Source organism: Nelusetta ayraudi, unplaced genomic scaffold, assembly GCF_046127955.1.
Source record: "Nelusetta ayraudi isolate G7.1 ecotype Tasmania unplaced genomic scaffold, CSIRO-AGI_Nayr_v1 ptg000057l, whole genome shotgun sequence".
Classification (NCBI taxonomy): Eukaryota; Metazoa; Chordata; class Actinopteri; order Tetraodontiformes; family Monacanthidae; genus Nelusetta; species Nelusetta ayraudi.
The window spans coordinates 3656622-3670208 of NW_027466107.1; the positions used below are offsets into that span (position 1 = coordinate 3656622).

At 41.5% G+C, this 13587-nt stretch overlaps 1 protein-coding gene across 1 annotated transcript; it reads right to left on the reverse strand.

Moving 5' to 3' along the window:
• Positions 1-131: 131 nt before the first annotated feature.
• Positions 132-8900, reverse strand: adgre5a (adhesion G protein-coupled receptor E5a). The gene is made up of 18 exons (XM_076038587.1): positions 8633-8900; positions 7248-7328; positions 6893-7060; positions 5100-5246; positions 4806-4928; positions 4648-4685; positions 4462-4566; positions 4091-4244; positions 3839-3958; positions 3541-3731; positions 2893-3057; positions 2599-2793; positions 2161-2378; positions 2014-2074; positions 1827-1918; positions 1541-1709; positions 1355-1447; positions 132-893 (listed from the first exon to the last, which is right to left on the reverse strand). Exons 1-18 carry the CDS (start codon positions 8661-8663, stop codon positions 852-854), a joined length of 2193 nt encoding a protein of 730 aa, XP_075894702.1. The 5' UTR covers positions 8664-8900; the 3' UTR covers positions 132-851.
• Between the last annotated feature and the right edge of the window lie 4687 nt (positions 8901-13587).

Genomic DNA, 13587 nt, shown 5'->3' on the forward strand with positions numbered 1-13587 from the left:
CACGGAAGGTAAAAAGATAAAGGAGATGGTATGATTTGTCAATGTTTTAACTTGACTCTTTCACTCATAGGGCAGGAGGAGTAACTCATGGGTTTCTGTTTGAAATGAACTGAAAAATAAAACTGAGGCTCATAGGAAAATCATTTATTTTAAAGCAGTAACTATGTATATATATTATATGTGTGTGTACATTTGATACAAAAACAAAGTGCAGAGCAACAATTATCACATAGATAATACAATAAACACACTGCAGAGATCAAGAATGGAGAGAATTGCCCAGCAATATTGTTCACAAACATTCCAAACATCTGTCCTTATTTGTTGGTTATATTTACATAATGTCAATTCAAATTTCATATTGACAACCTTAAAAAATAATTACCTTATTGATTGTCTTTAAATCCTATAAAGTACCTGAGAGATACACTAATCCATTTAAGATGCACCATTGCAGGACACGACAATTTCATCAGCCGTTTTGATATTTTCTATTTCAATATCATTATTTTCCCCACCCTTACACAAAAACGGACTAAAAACAATATCTTGACTTGAGAAGAGACATTATTTTCCTTCTTGATAAATTCTTCTACTAAAATAGCTGAAAAATAATCACAGCAACTAAACTTTCATTTTTCAAAAAACATTTAAAATACTGAGTAGTTCTTTCTTTAATTAATGCTATAATTTAACTGTTTATCTTTATTTGTCAAAATTCATTTTAAATATATTTATTCAAGCAGCAGTTCAGTAGGCTTAGCTTAAAAAGGTCAAAATGAAATGAAATGAAAGGATGCGACAGCATTTTCGTACAGTAAACTCTTGCTCCCGTGTTACTATTGAACTCCTCAGATGTGAGACTCTCCTGTGTCCTGTGTGCTTTTGGATGCCTGCAAGCCACCACACCCAAATACAAAGCAATTAGAACAAGATTTGTCATGGCAGACACTTGACGCTACTGGTGTAATTTGGCTCTGTGAACAGCATCCAATACATATAACTTTTCATCTATAAAGCTCTCATCACCACACATAAAAAAAACAAAAAACCTGAGGTGCTAGCTTTGCACAATCAAACATCTTTGATGTCATGTGATTTAAAAAAAAAAAAGAAAAGATATTTTGTGAGTGGACCACTTGAGTTATCCCATGCTGAGTTATGTATCATATAATTGTAGCAGTTCAACCATCGTTCAAGTTTAAATGTACGCTGATTCATTTATAGAAATTAGTTTAAATCAGGAAACTTCTCCATCATATATTTAATGCAGAATATTATTGCATATGTTGCATTTTGAGTCACCTTGTTGACGACGCACAAGAAGTACTCAAGTTGTACAGTGAACGCTTACCTGTGGTTTGCTCGAGAGTGAACCGAATTCTGAGTACTTCTTCTTGCTGGGTGTACATAATTTGGAGAAGATATTTCCATACTCCTCTCTCACCTGAGGTCAAGACACGTTGAATGGCACAATGTTAGACTTCACCGCAAACATGCCAGCACGAAATGCTGATTTTTTTTTTTTGCCGTGACCCACTTGTTTCGAAAACAGACAGTGGAAGACAAACATCATCACTCCCTGAAGGCAGCCAGAGATGGTGAACAAGTAAGTCATTATCAATGTCCTGTCGTCAAACTGGAAACAGCCAAATATCCACGTGATACCGAGAACACACAGCTGGGCCACTGCAGTAATGGTGAATGTCCTGCAGATGGCAACAGAGACACGAAAAAAAACCGTTAACTTGAGTTCTAGGAGAAAACATAACCATTAGCTAATTACACCCTCACAAGTGTTGCATCTGGTGTTGCTGTTCGCTCACTTTATTTTCTGCAGTTTGTCCAAGTCAGGGTTTAAACTCGCAAACTTCTGTGCCAACTTCCACACAGTGATGAGAAAAAAGAAAATATTAATCTGCAAGACATCAAGCATCAGCGATTAGTTGAGGACACTGCATTTCTTTCAATAAGAAATAAAATATATTTTGATGCCTTAACAAGGTTACTCACAACGAGCATAACACAGACTGGGCCATAGAAACTCAAAATGAGTTTTGGACTTAACCAGCAACTGAAATACATAATTACAATTTTAACATCGCTAATGATTTATTAAAAAAATGTCTTTGAAGATCTTCATCAGAAGACTAAACTTACTATCTGTCGGTACCATATTCCTCTGGCTTGACCGATAAAGAGACAGCCACAATCACGGCCGGGACCCCATATCCGCCAATCATCATGTAAAGAGTTTTAAAGTTGGTGTTGAAGACCAAGACAACCATCCTGAAGAGTTGTACGCCCTCCAGACACATCCAGCAAAACGCTGCCAGGAAGGAAAAATGCAGCAGGCTTGCGATCACTGCACAGCCGACCTAGTGCACCAGAGACAGAGAGGGTGGGAGAAAGGGTGTTGAAAGAAATAATAAAAAAAGGAGAAACAAAAAACTCACTGAATTGTTTATAATTCTCAGCACCCACATAAATCATTCAGCAGCTGCGCTCAAAGTTTTTTCACTGAATTCACCAGGTGTCGGAAAAAATTGCAGCACTCATGGGCTCATCTCGCTGCAGCAGGCCGCAGAGGCATTTTACCTTGTTCTCTGTGCGAGAGATGCACGTGAGGAAGATGAGGAGGGCCACAAAGAGGCTGATGGACAGGTGCAGGTGGATTGTTGTCCTCGGACCCTTGATGGAGCGGATCATGGAGAAGGTCAGGATGCAGAGGAAGAGGCAGACCAGCGAGAGGGACAGACCCACCCAGGTCATCAGCTGCAAGTCAAACTTGTCCTGTTCACAGAGAAGAGTCACTCTGAAGGTCAGGAAAAAAAAAAGAAGCACAAAACAAACGGCAGCATCTAAGCTGTGAGGTCACGGCTCTGCTCTCACCTCCATCTCATAAAGCGACATGAGCACCGCAAAGCTGCTCAGGTGGTTGCAGGAACATAGGGTGCGTTTTGGGGAGGAATCCTTCATGGTGCAGCCGCGAGGCGACCAGGAACCTCCGTCCTTTGAAGAATCCCAGAAAACACAGGTGTGGTTCAACCCAGCTGACTGGAAAACACAAAAACACAATCCATTGTTATTTTCAGAGGAGGCAAAAGTATTCACGTTGTGTACTTAAGTAAAAGTACAGATACTTGTGTAAAAAAAAGCACTGATTCAACTCCTTTACCGAAGTCAAAGTTAGAAAGCACAGGTGCGGAAATGTATTTAAGTAAAAAGTATGAAAATACAAAAACAATACATTGATTGTCACATACATATATTTACACTTTTAATAACAATAACATAACTAATATTATTTTCTATAAATGTATTTTTCTTTATACTGACAACGCATTGATCAGTGACCTGGAAGCCGACGAACTCCATAATAACCTCCCACTGAAATATGATCCACTTTTACATTGAATTGCGCAACAGCGGACTTGAAATAGCTGCAATTTACTTGTCTTTCGTATCGTCACACCTCTGTCTATGTTTTGGGTAAATGTTACCCCATAAAGCAATCACATTGTGCAAAATATCCGCTACCTGCTCCAGGTGGTCAAAAGTCAGGTTGACCGGTTGGTCGAGGTGACTCGTGTTCCTGTTGCTGACGCTGACGGTCACGACTCTCGAGTTGATTTTGAAGGTGTGTCCTTCCTGCGGCTCCATCGCGCTGAAGTAGCCGTCTGCTAATTTCTCCAGGTTGGAGTAGCTCAGCATGGACACGGTGGCAAAACCTTTCACGAATGGGAGGAGGTGAAAAGAAAATTGGATCGACATTAGACTTTAAATGTATCTACATTAGATGGTCGATGGATGTGACATTTTTGAACAAGGCGGGTACCAGGATAAGAGGAGGGCGAGCCAGCTGCCGTCTCCATGTTGATGCCCAGTTTGGCTTTGCTAGACGAAAACGTCACAGGTCCGTCAGGGAAATGACCTCGATGCACCAGTACATTCAGTTCTAAAACCATACAAAGAGAGTTTCTTTAAGGCATGCATCAGTGCCAGAGACGTAACTGAACTGCACTGCCTCTTCCATGAAAGATAAAATCAGACTGCAAAGAAAAACTGTGTATTTTAATCAATATCAAACCTGTGAGATTGGAGAATCTATCTGTTCCGGGAGGTGTTATCAAAGGGCTGACAAGCCCCAGAGCGCTTTCCATCATGGCCAGAAATGCGGATACTTTCCTGTTATTCCCCACGATTCCACTGGACAAGAGCTTGTCAACGATTAACAACAGTCTCTATATGTGTTGGGAAAAGGGAGACGGAGTCAGACTGACTGACGCGGACTGTCGGGCCGCACAGCACTGCGGGTCAACATAAACATTTCACTGAGAGTGCACAGGCATCTGAACACCATGTGATCAGGGGTGGTGGTGAGGGACTTCCTGTTTCTCTTGGCTGCTGAGTTGCAGCCTCTCTCAAAGTCAATTGCATGTCAGTGAACTGCAGTCGTACCTCCAGTATGTCGTATCCATCCACATTGGATGAAATGCCAGTTTCTGAAAGATTCTGGCAGCTTTTTTTCAACAGCGACGCAAATTCGTGTCCCGCAGGAAATTCCTGGGAGAAAATATTGTTAGGTTAGATTAAAAAGTCATCTGATTGAAACTTCATATTGCAATGTTGCAGGCGTGGCTATACCTCCTTCCCATGATCCACAAAAACATCACAGTCTAAAGCTGAGGAGAGAGAGTTTTTGTTATTAATTATTGTCCTCATGGATTTATATTGTTGGAGTTTTTCTAAAAACCAGCATTAACGGGTGCTTCGAAAAAAAAGTTGTGGCACTGTGTACTCACTTATGCATTTGGCCCCTTGGTCGAAATAGTTTGTGAAGCCTTTGTGACATGCACACAGGTGGCCGTTAGGTGTGGGGTGGCAGGTTCTGTTTCCACAGATTGTCTTATTGATCGAACATATGTCTGCGAAGGAAACAAATCGGTGGGGGATACATGTGTTTGTCAGTCCACCACCGTCCCTCCAGGCGAGAGTCATTACAAGAGCGGTGAAAAACAAAAAACAAGAAGCAAAACCAAAGATCCAAAAGTGTGAAGACAGTTTTTTGTTTTTTATCTCATTCGTGTTGCCCTTACCTTCACATCGCTCATCAGTCCCAGTGAAGCTGGACGCGCCTGATTTCAGGGCAAATCCAGAATTGCAGGTGCAATAATAGCTTCCATTTGTGTTGAAGCAGGTTGCGTTCGCACCACACGTGTCGTGCTCTTTGCATTCGTTCACATCTAGTGATGACAAGGCAGAGTGCGTGGGAGGATTAACTGAGGGAGAGAAATCCTTCGTTGCAAAAGCAGGAGTATTGTGGACTTATGTTACTGCAAGTAGCATTATCCCCGCACAAGCCCTCGTTCTCTGAACACTCATCAATATCTTGAAGGAAAGGATAGAGACAAAACTCCATTAGATAAATAAAAGTGGTAAAAAACTGTCAAGTGAGCTGAATGGTCCCCAACAACAACAAAAAAAAGGTTGGGGACCACTGTTTTATATTGATTTGTGAAAGATTGATATTTAAACTTAGAATGGAAAATAAGGGCCTCAAACAGTGCATCAAAAGAGGGAGCGAGATAAGGCCTCCTCTGTGCACAAATATCCCAGCGAATGTATGTGAAAGGGCAATGTGTGATTACAAGTGCGTAATTGATAGCATAAAAATCATGAGTGTTTATGAGAAGTGTGTGTACTAATAATGAGTGTCTGTGGTGGGACAGAGGAGGAGTAGGATGCAAAGACCACGCAAGGCCAGGACGGGAGAGAAGGCCGAATGATCTGCATGTTGGTCACTGAAAAAGGTAAAATCTTCCAAAGTTTCAAGGGAGATGGGTCAAGAGATGAGTCAAAGGGGGAGAAAACACAATGTTTAGTGAGCGAACTGCACATTGATGGAAGAAAACTTCTTGAATTATTAATGCCGGACTCTGCCCCAAAAGAGGATTAACCCTTTTCCAAAAACCAAGGAGTATAATTTGCTCTTCAGAAGTTCTCCTTTGGTTTTGCTCACTCTGCCGACTTGGAGGAGACGAGCCGGCTGAGATTGCTCAGTGCGGAGCCGACCTCACTGACAGGAGGAATCCCGGCGACCTTCCACTCGCTCTGGTATCTCGAGCTGTGCGGCTGATGCGCAACACTCATCCAAGCTGCTCTCACTCTCCACGGCATGCTGGTGAAGACTTGCTCTAGAAATCCTCCTCACTCTCTCTCGTTTTCAATTGATATGTATTTTTAAGAATTATTTACTACATTTGAATTCGGATCCTTTTGACTTTTTGGATTTTTCTGAATTAGATTTTTCTCAATAATTTCATTGTTATAAATTAAACCACAAATAAGTTGATATGATTTTTTTTTTTAAATCACTGCCAAAACAATTGCCAAGCATTTTCAAAAACAGTCAAAGCGTGGACATCACTCTTTTTGGGACTTTTTATGGTAGTAAAAAGTTAGGAAGTCAGCGCGTCTCACATCTACCGGTACTATAAATTTATTCTAGTCCCTGAAATTAAACAGATCCTCGTGGCTTTCATCCTAGTCATTAAATTATTCCTAGCATTTACCAAGAGCCAGGATCCATAAGAGGAGACCTTTTGTGAATAGGCGTGGCCAATTGACATAACACCAATTCAGGCCTATTTGACCGGCTGTGTCATCGGAGCAAGCTGGATTAGCATCCGGAAGTAAAGTCAGCGAGAAGCTCGGCGAATCTCCTCAACACCAGCCTCAACAATCTCCCAATTCCTATAGGGTGAGAATCCCTTAGGCTTGGTGAGATCGGACACTCTAGAGACGGAGAGCCGGTTAGATTGCCTTGCCTTGGAGGGTAATCTTCGGGGATCTAACAAAACACAGTGTCATACTGTATAAGATAACTTACCAACACATCCTTCGGGTGACTCAGCAGAAAATGTCAGAGCGCCGGTCTTTGTTCGATAACCGTCCACACACTGGCAGGTGAAGCTGCCGATGGTGTTCAAACAGATTTTGTTTTCTCCACACGGCCCAGGTTCAGGATCATCGTTATCAATTTCACATTCGTCTATATCTTGATTGATAATAGAAATGATAACAGATACATGTCATCAAAGGAGGCTCTTTAAAAGACATTCAAAACAAAATGAAAAACAAAAGTACAGGCGTTTATGGTGAAAGTAGGAAAAAGATTATTTATAAAATCATTTGAGGTATCGTGCATTTCCCCTCTCGGACTGAAAATAGATAATTTCACGTACCACTGCATTCTCCATAATCAAAAGAAAACCCCCGGCGGCAGGGAACCATCGGCTGGGCCGCCACCAAGGAGAGGTACCCAACTGAAAAACAAGCGGTCGGCGGTCAGTCAGGATTTCAACATGTGAACACGGCGACACTGCACATTCACTGCGTTTTTATATTTTTAATAGCGTTTAATATTTTAGTGAGCCGTCACATTAACAAACAAACACAAAAATGTCAAACAAAGGTGCATCTTCTCTCATTTCCTCAGATTGTTCCAGTGCCACTTGCACCATAATGTAAATGGCACACATATCACACAGGAAGTCGACTTGTGTGTGAGGAAACAGCCACACAAGTCTTGTGTGGCTGCCTGTGTGGCTGCCTGAACGGCATCAGATTGGACTGATATAAAACTTTTTTGGCAGCAGGACGAATAGAGCTTGTTGTTGCTATGTTTTTGTTGTTTTTTAGTAATTTCAGCGCTGTTGCCAACAACAGTAAAAGTCGCCTCCTCATGAATGTCATTTTTCCTCGTTTCCTTTTTATTTTACTTTGGTAGTGATGATCGGAGTGCACCTATAAACACTAATACATCAAGACGATTCAAACTTTGCGGTGATTTGTGTCAGGCGTCATAAACAAGTGAATAAGACCGGTAATTCATGTGCAAACTCATGGTGATTCACAAACCCTTACCGTAAAGCGTTGCCATCGCAACGCTATGAAAACAAACTCTCTGTTGTGAAACTCACACTCAGTATTGCGTCTGGTAGCGCTGGTTTACTTCACATTTCTTCCCTTCAGAGGCAATTGGATGTGTCAGGTGACAGAAACTGTAGCTGTCGCCGTACGATGAGATCATGTCCCATAAATATCAGTGGGAAAGCTGAAAGAACAGAGAGTTCCATGTGCAGCGGGGTCCAGATGGTGCTTTGTTTAAGGGAAAGCTGCTGCGCTCAGCATCACTCTCCTTCCTTTTCTCCACATTTTTTATTTGCCCCTTTCCTCACACTAAACCGTCATGCTCAGCACGCTGCCGTTCGTGCTTTAGGGGCCTCCCACTATGTTTTATATGGCCAGTGAGTGAGTCAGTGAGAAGAACAGTAAAGAAATTACTATTCCGTTTCAAGTTAAAGACTCCTTAATATTTTTACCCAGTCTAGTTAAATATACATATATATTTCCAAGATATGTTTGTATTCCATGTCTTGCCATTGCTTTTTTAAAGAAATACTTTGATTAAACAGAAGAGGTACATTTGCTGCTCATCTAGAATGTTATGATAGGCTTGAATTTAAAAAGTAAATTAATATACATATATATGCAAGGTTTCTGGCCTTAACCACAAACATGCTTAAACCAAGGATGACCTACCATACCAAGGCAATGCAAAACTCACCCAGCGTTAGGAGATTCCACGTGCTTCTCATACTGAAGTTCTTGCTCCGTCTTCTGCCTGATGTGTTTGTTCTGTTATTCCCTTGACAGTAAAATAAAAACAAAATAAAATAAAAACACCAATAGTCACAGGATCTAAATGAATGTATTTTGTCGCCTTAAATGATGACTTGGCAAACTTTCTCCCATTCCAGTCTATGATGCCTCCCCTCCTCACTACTGAGCCGGCAAACTGAGGTGATTTGGTTTTGTGGTTGCGGCGTTCTCTGTGTATCACGCCTTCAAACACAGTGGCTCCAGGGAGGCAGTGGGAAGGGGGCGGGGTCAGTTTTTTTTTCTCAAATGGAACTTCTGCTTTTGTATGGGCGTGGTAAGATGAGAAGGAAATGACTGCCAACACATTTGACTTTATTTTCCATAAGAAGGGGACTCGGCTAAACTGTGCTGTGCGGACACATGCATGTCTGTCTCGACGCGAGAGTTTGGACAATGAGGCGGGTCACTGTTTCCTCAAGTCCTCTGGTGGACGATGACAGATATGTAGTTTTTGGCTCTGTTTTATGGTCAGACTGGGACAATTCAACAATGTAGTTCATGTTTATTTTAAAAGCAGAGAAAAAGGGTCAGAGGAGTGTGCAATGCAACATCATCTGAGAGCATATTCTCCCATTTGACTCATGATGAAGGAGGAACGACATGTCGGTGTTGTGGCTCACACTGTTGTGACCAACAGTTGTTGTGAAGTCCAGGGTGTAACGTCTCACCCTGACACAGTTACTACTGACTCCGGCATTGTTGTGACCCTGAGAGCAGCGTAAACGATGACACATCTGGTTTGGTTTGAAGGTTTTGTTAAAGCCCAAAACAAATCAAAATTGGAAGAAAACAAATGTTTTGTGTTTCTCCTAGAAACAGCACAGTCGTTTCCTGAAGTGTTGAGCTCATTTTCATCTCGTCTCATGAGCAAGTTCACAGCAAAGTTTCAGTTCGCTGTAGCACAACGCTGGGCTTCTCAGAACTTCAACGTGAGTGGGTAGTACACGATGTTCTCACATGTTTCATTATCACACCTTCTGTCACCATCCGCTCCTTTGTACAAAACAGTACCACAACAGAAATTCTGTTGTCAACACTCCTAAGAGGACTTAAGATTTTAACGTTGGGGAGCAAACCCTGTGTTTCATCGGGCCTCATTGTTTCAGTCTCGCTGTGAAGGGGTCATTTCCAGGACTGTGCAAATGGTACCGCGGCTTGCCGCCGGGCATTATTCTAGACAATATGGCTCTGACTGTGTGTGTGCCTGGGAACGCTGAAGTGAAGGACAGCGGGCCACTGGGGACCTGCTGCAGAGCAGGGCATGCTCACAGAGGGACCTTGTACTGACATTTGGATGACCCTTAAAGACCTCACCTCCCACGCACACGGCCTCAGTGGAGGCCTGTCTGCCTTTGGTGTAAGAGATGAGCGCTGATGACGCCGATGGAAACATATGTCTGGCGCGCTTTGACAATGCTTGTCATTCTTGTACCCACTACTGTGGAAAAAAAAAACATACTGCCATGTATTATAAATACACTTGCACACATACTTGCCAAGCTTTGTTAGCGACACATGTTAGCTGTAGCTGCATTAGTCCGAATGTCTAGTCGGCCAATCCCATTGCATTTAGACTGTACTAAAAATTGTACTAAAAATGCAGACAGCACTATAAAATGAAGGGTACCGATTATTACATAATACGCAAAAGTCCAGCTGAGGGGGCATGTGAGAAAGCTGTAGAGGCTAAAGAAAGACAGTTTTCAGTTCCCTTGATTCATTTCCCCATCGTGCCTCCTGTGTCAGTGTTCCAACAGCGTCTCTGTTTTCTTTTGTTTTCAGTGACAAAACACGGTGAGTTGAAAAAGCAGGAAATTAGAGGCAGATGAAAAAAATAACTATGACAACACGAGCGCTGAGGACACTGAGCACTACTTGTATATATGTACCTATATGGATGTGTGTGTGTTTACAGGGCAGAGAACAAAGAGTGGAACTGAAGCTTACACACCAGATGGTGCTGTGCACTTTTCCCTGTGGCATTCTTACTCGCAATAAATCACACTGGGCGCAAAATGGGCACTTATTGTTAAAAAGCTTTGCATCGACGATCATCGGAGACAATGACAAATGCAGAAAGTGGTCAGATGAGGGCGGTCATATTCAGAGACGTGGTGTGTAAAGATCCTCCTGGCATAAGTGTAAATAGTTAGCGGTGCCTGTGCAAAGCATTCACATGCATGTTTATTAAGTGTTTGAGTGACGGTGTCCGTCTTATCTGCGCCCTCATCTCCATATTGAATAAATTCATTGTGCATGTTATGATTGATGGTAATTGTGAAGGCGTTTGTTGCTCTATTCAGCAGTCATTGCACGGTGTGCCAATGATTTGCACAGATAAAAGAAGCGATAAGACACGTGCAATTTACGATCTGTTTTGTTCTCTTTTAACGCAATAGTTGTATATTGTTGCCAGTTGCCTCCTCTACTCCTCTCTCTCTATCCCTCTCATAATCCCCCCTTTCTTCTCACCCCCCAATCTATCCCTCCTTCTCCCTCCCTCAGTCTGGTCATGGCCAGAATGTCACCAAGAATATTATAATAAAACCACTGAAGAGGTAGCTCCTGAAACGACCCATGTGGCTCACACTCTCAAGATCTACCTCTGAGAATAAAATCTGTCAGCCATCATACATTCAGAGACACTTCTGCTTGTCATTATGGCCAGACTGGACAAGGGGGGGAAAAAAAAAAAAAAAAAAAAGACACATGCAATGGATTCAAAATGAAACCCTTAATATGGTCGGAATATACAGAATTTTGATTTGCGAAAACATGAGCTGTGTCTCCAGCTGGCTTATCCTGTTACCTCACGACTTTCTTCCTGCCCGGACCAAGATAGTGTACATATTGAATTTTGAGTGTTTTGTGTTGACTGCGTGGATTTCCTTTCTGTTTCTCTCAGATTCCCCAAAACAATGAGGAGGGGCCTCAGTGCGACCCAGCTGTCTCAACAGCTTCCTGAGCAGACCACCCAGGCCAGAGTAGAGACGGTGCAGTCAGCTCCAACCCGCCTGTCGCACTGTGATGGTGAAATCATTATGTATAAAAATAAATTAAAAATAAAAAAATTCACAAATGATACTATAATAGACAATAGCTGTGCATGTTTTTAAACCACATAAAGTTTTGTTGTCCTACTTTGAGTCTCTTGTGTGTCCATCATTGATGGAATTTTAATTTCCTTTTCCTCTCTTTCTCTTATTGAGTAAATGTTTTATTTATCTTGAGTGAGAATGGTAGGTAACTGGACCTAGTTCTTGGTTATTTAAAGAGGTGTTGCCTCTCTTTAGAGTAGTGGAATATTTTCTCAGAAAAATGAACGATGAATGTGCAATCTCTTCTTCCCCTTTGACATTGAGGAAACGCGTAGAAATATAGATTCTCTTTTCAGAAAACATTTTGTCATGCTGCCTAAGGCTATTGCCTACCCAAGATTGCATTTTAAACGGTACTATAAGTCATTGATTAAAGAATCATACTCTTTTGTTTTCTGTATATATTTATTTATTTATTTTTTTTAATCTTATATCAGATACATACAGAACATACTGATTCTCAGTTAAGTTATACTTCCCTGTAACATCTATTCATTGAATCAATAATTGATAAATACACTGAAAAAATTATAACCCTGCTAAAATAATAAAAATGATGTCCAGATATCACATCTATTTCTTTTTTTTTTTTTTAATTTCAACCTTTGATTAATAGACCATCTGAAAAACCACACTTGTGCTTTGCAAGCAGTTGCACATCATCCTGCCTTCCTGCGCTACTCATGATAAACAGCATTTCCGTTTGTCAACATCTAGACACTCTTCAGTTGTTGCATCTGAGAAGCAGGTGTGCATGCGAACACTTTCTTCGCATTTGGGTGTTGAACTTGAATTCTTAGGGGGAAGTGGTCATAAACCTTTTCGCACCTTTTGAATATATTCCGAGCTGCTATTCAAATTGGCCTGAGAAACTCAAAACTATTTGAGAGTCGTCTGCTCGAGCATCCGGCATAATGATAGATTTGTAATCTTTTCAAATCAATTCAGTCCTTTTGTCTAGCGTCTAAGCTAAAAGGAGCAACAACCATAGTGGGGAAAATCGCACAGCAGCTAGGTGGCCTAATAAAGTACAAAATTACAACTATGAAATATTAAAAGTAAAACACTCAACAATAATGATTCCGTCGTTCTCTTAAAACTGCAACGGAGCCATACTACTGATGAACACAGATCATGTGTCAGAGTGCAATAGCACAGTCTAGTGGCAAAAGTGTTAATAACACGGGTACAGAATTAAATCTCAGAGGACGCTCATTCACCTTCATTTAACAAACATTTCAATATTGACATTACTGGATGTCCAGAGGACAACGCCTCCATCTCTGAAATCCAGCTTCTATTCTATCTGCCACCTTAGCAGCGCCTTGGTCTTTCATTCTTTATCTAGAACTGTGTGCTTGTGTTGCACTTTAATGTTTGTTTACCTTTGGGGGAGAAGAAAAAAAAAAAGTAATTCCTCTCGGTGGTGGAGATTAGTGCAGGTGCTCCCACAATGTAGACCGTAATAAGTGTGTGATAATTTCCAGTGCTGGATATTATTCTTATCGGGTGCAGTGCTGAGCAACAATTTAGCCTCATGTTATTGGGTTTGAAATGAAGGCGGATACACACACTCAGCAAATTTGCAGAGTTTAAAGAAAACTCTCTGAGATGCTGATTCAAGCAATTTTAAGTTGATGCCGGTGTACATGTGCAGTGGCGCCCAAGGCAGAGGCCTGCTCCAGGGCAAGGAGAAAAAGAAAGTCAAGCTGAAGCTCGACGCTAACACATGAATTGCACCATTAGTAATCGCCAATATCCA

Excerpts from the sequence above, each read along its gene's own strand:
- adgre5a (XM_076038587.1), bottom strand. The coding sequence starts at position 8,663 with ATGAGAAGCACGTGGAATCTCCTAACGCTGG. Across the intron at positions 7,329-8,632 it reads GTGGAATCTCCTAACGCTGG|TTGGGTACCTCTCCTTGGTG; the intron begins GTGAGTTTTGCA and ends CTTGTTTTTCAG. Across the intron at positions 3,959-4,090 it reads TAGATTCTCCAATCTCACAG|AACTGAATGTACTGGTGCAT; the intron begins GTTTGATATTGA and ends GTATGGTTTTAG.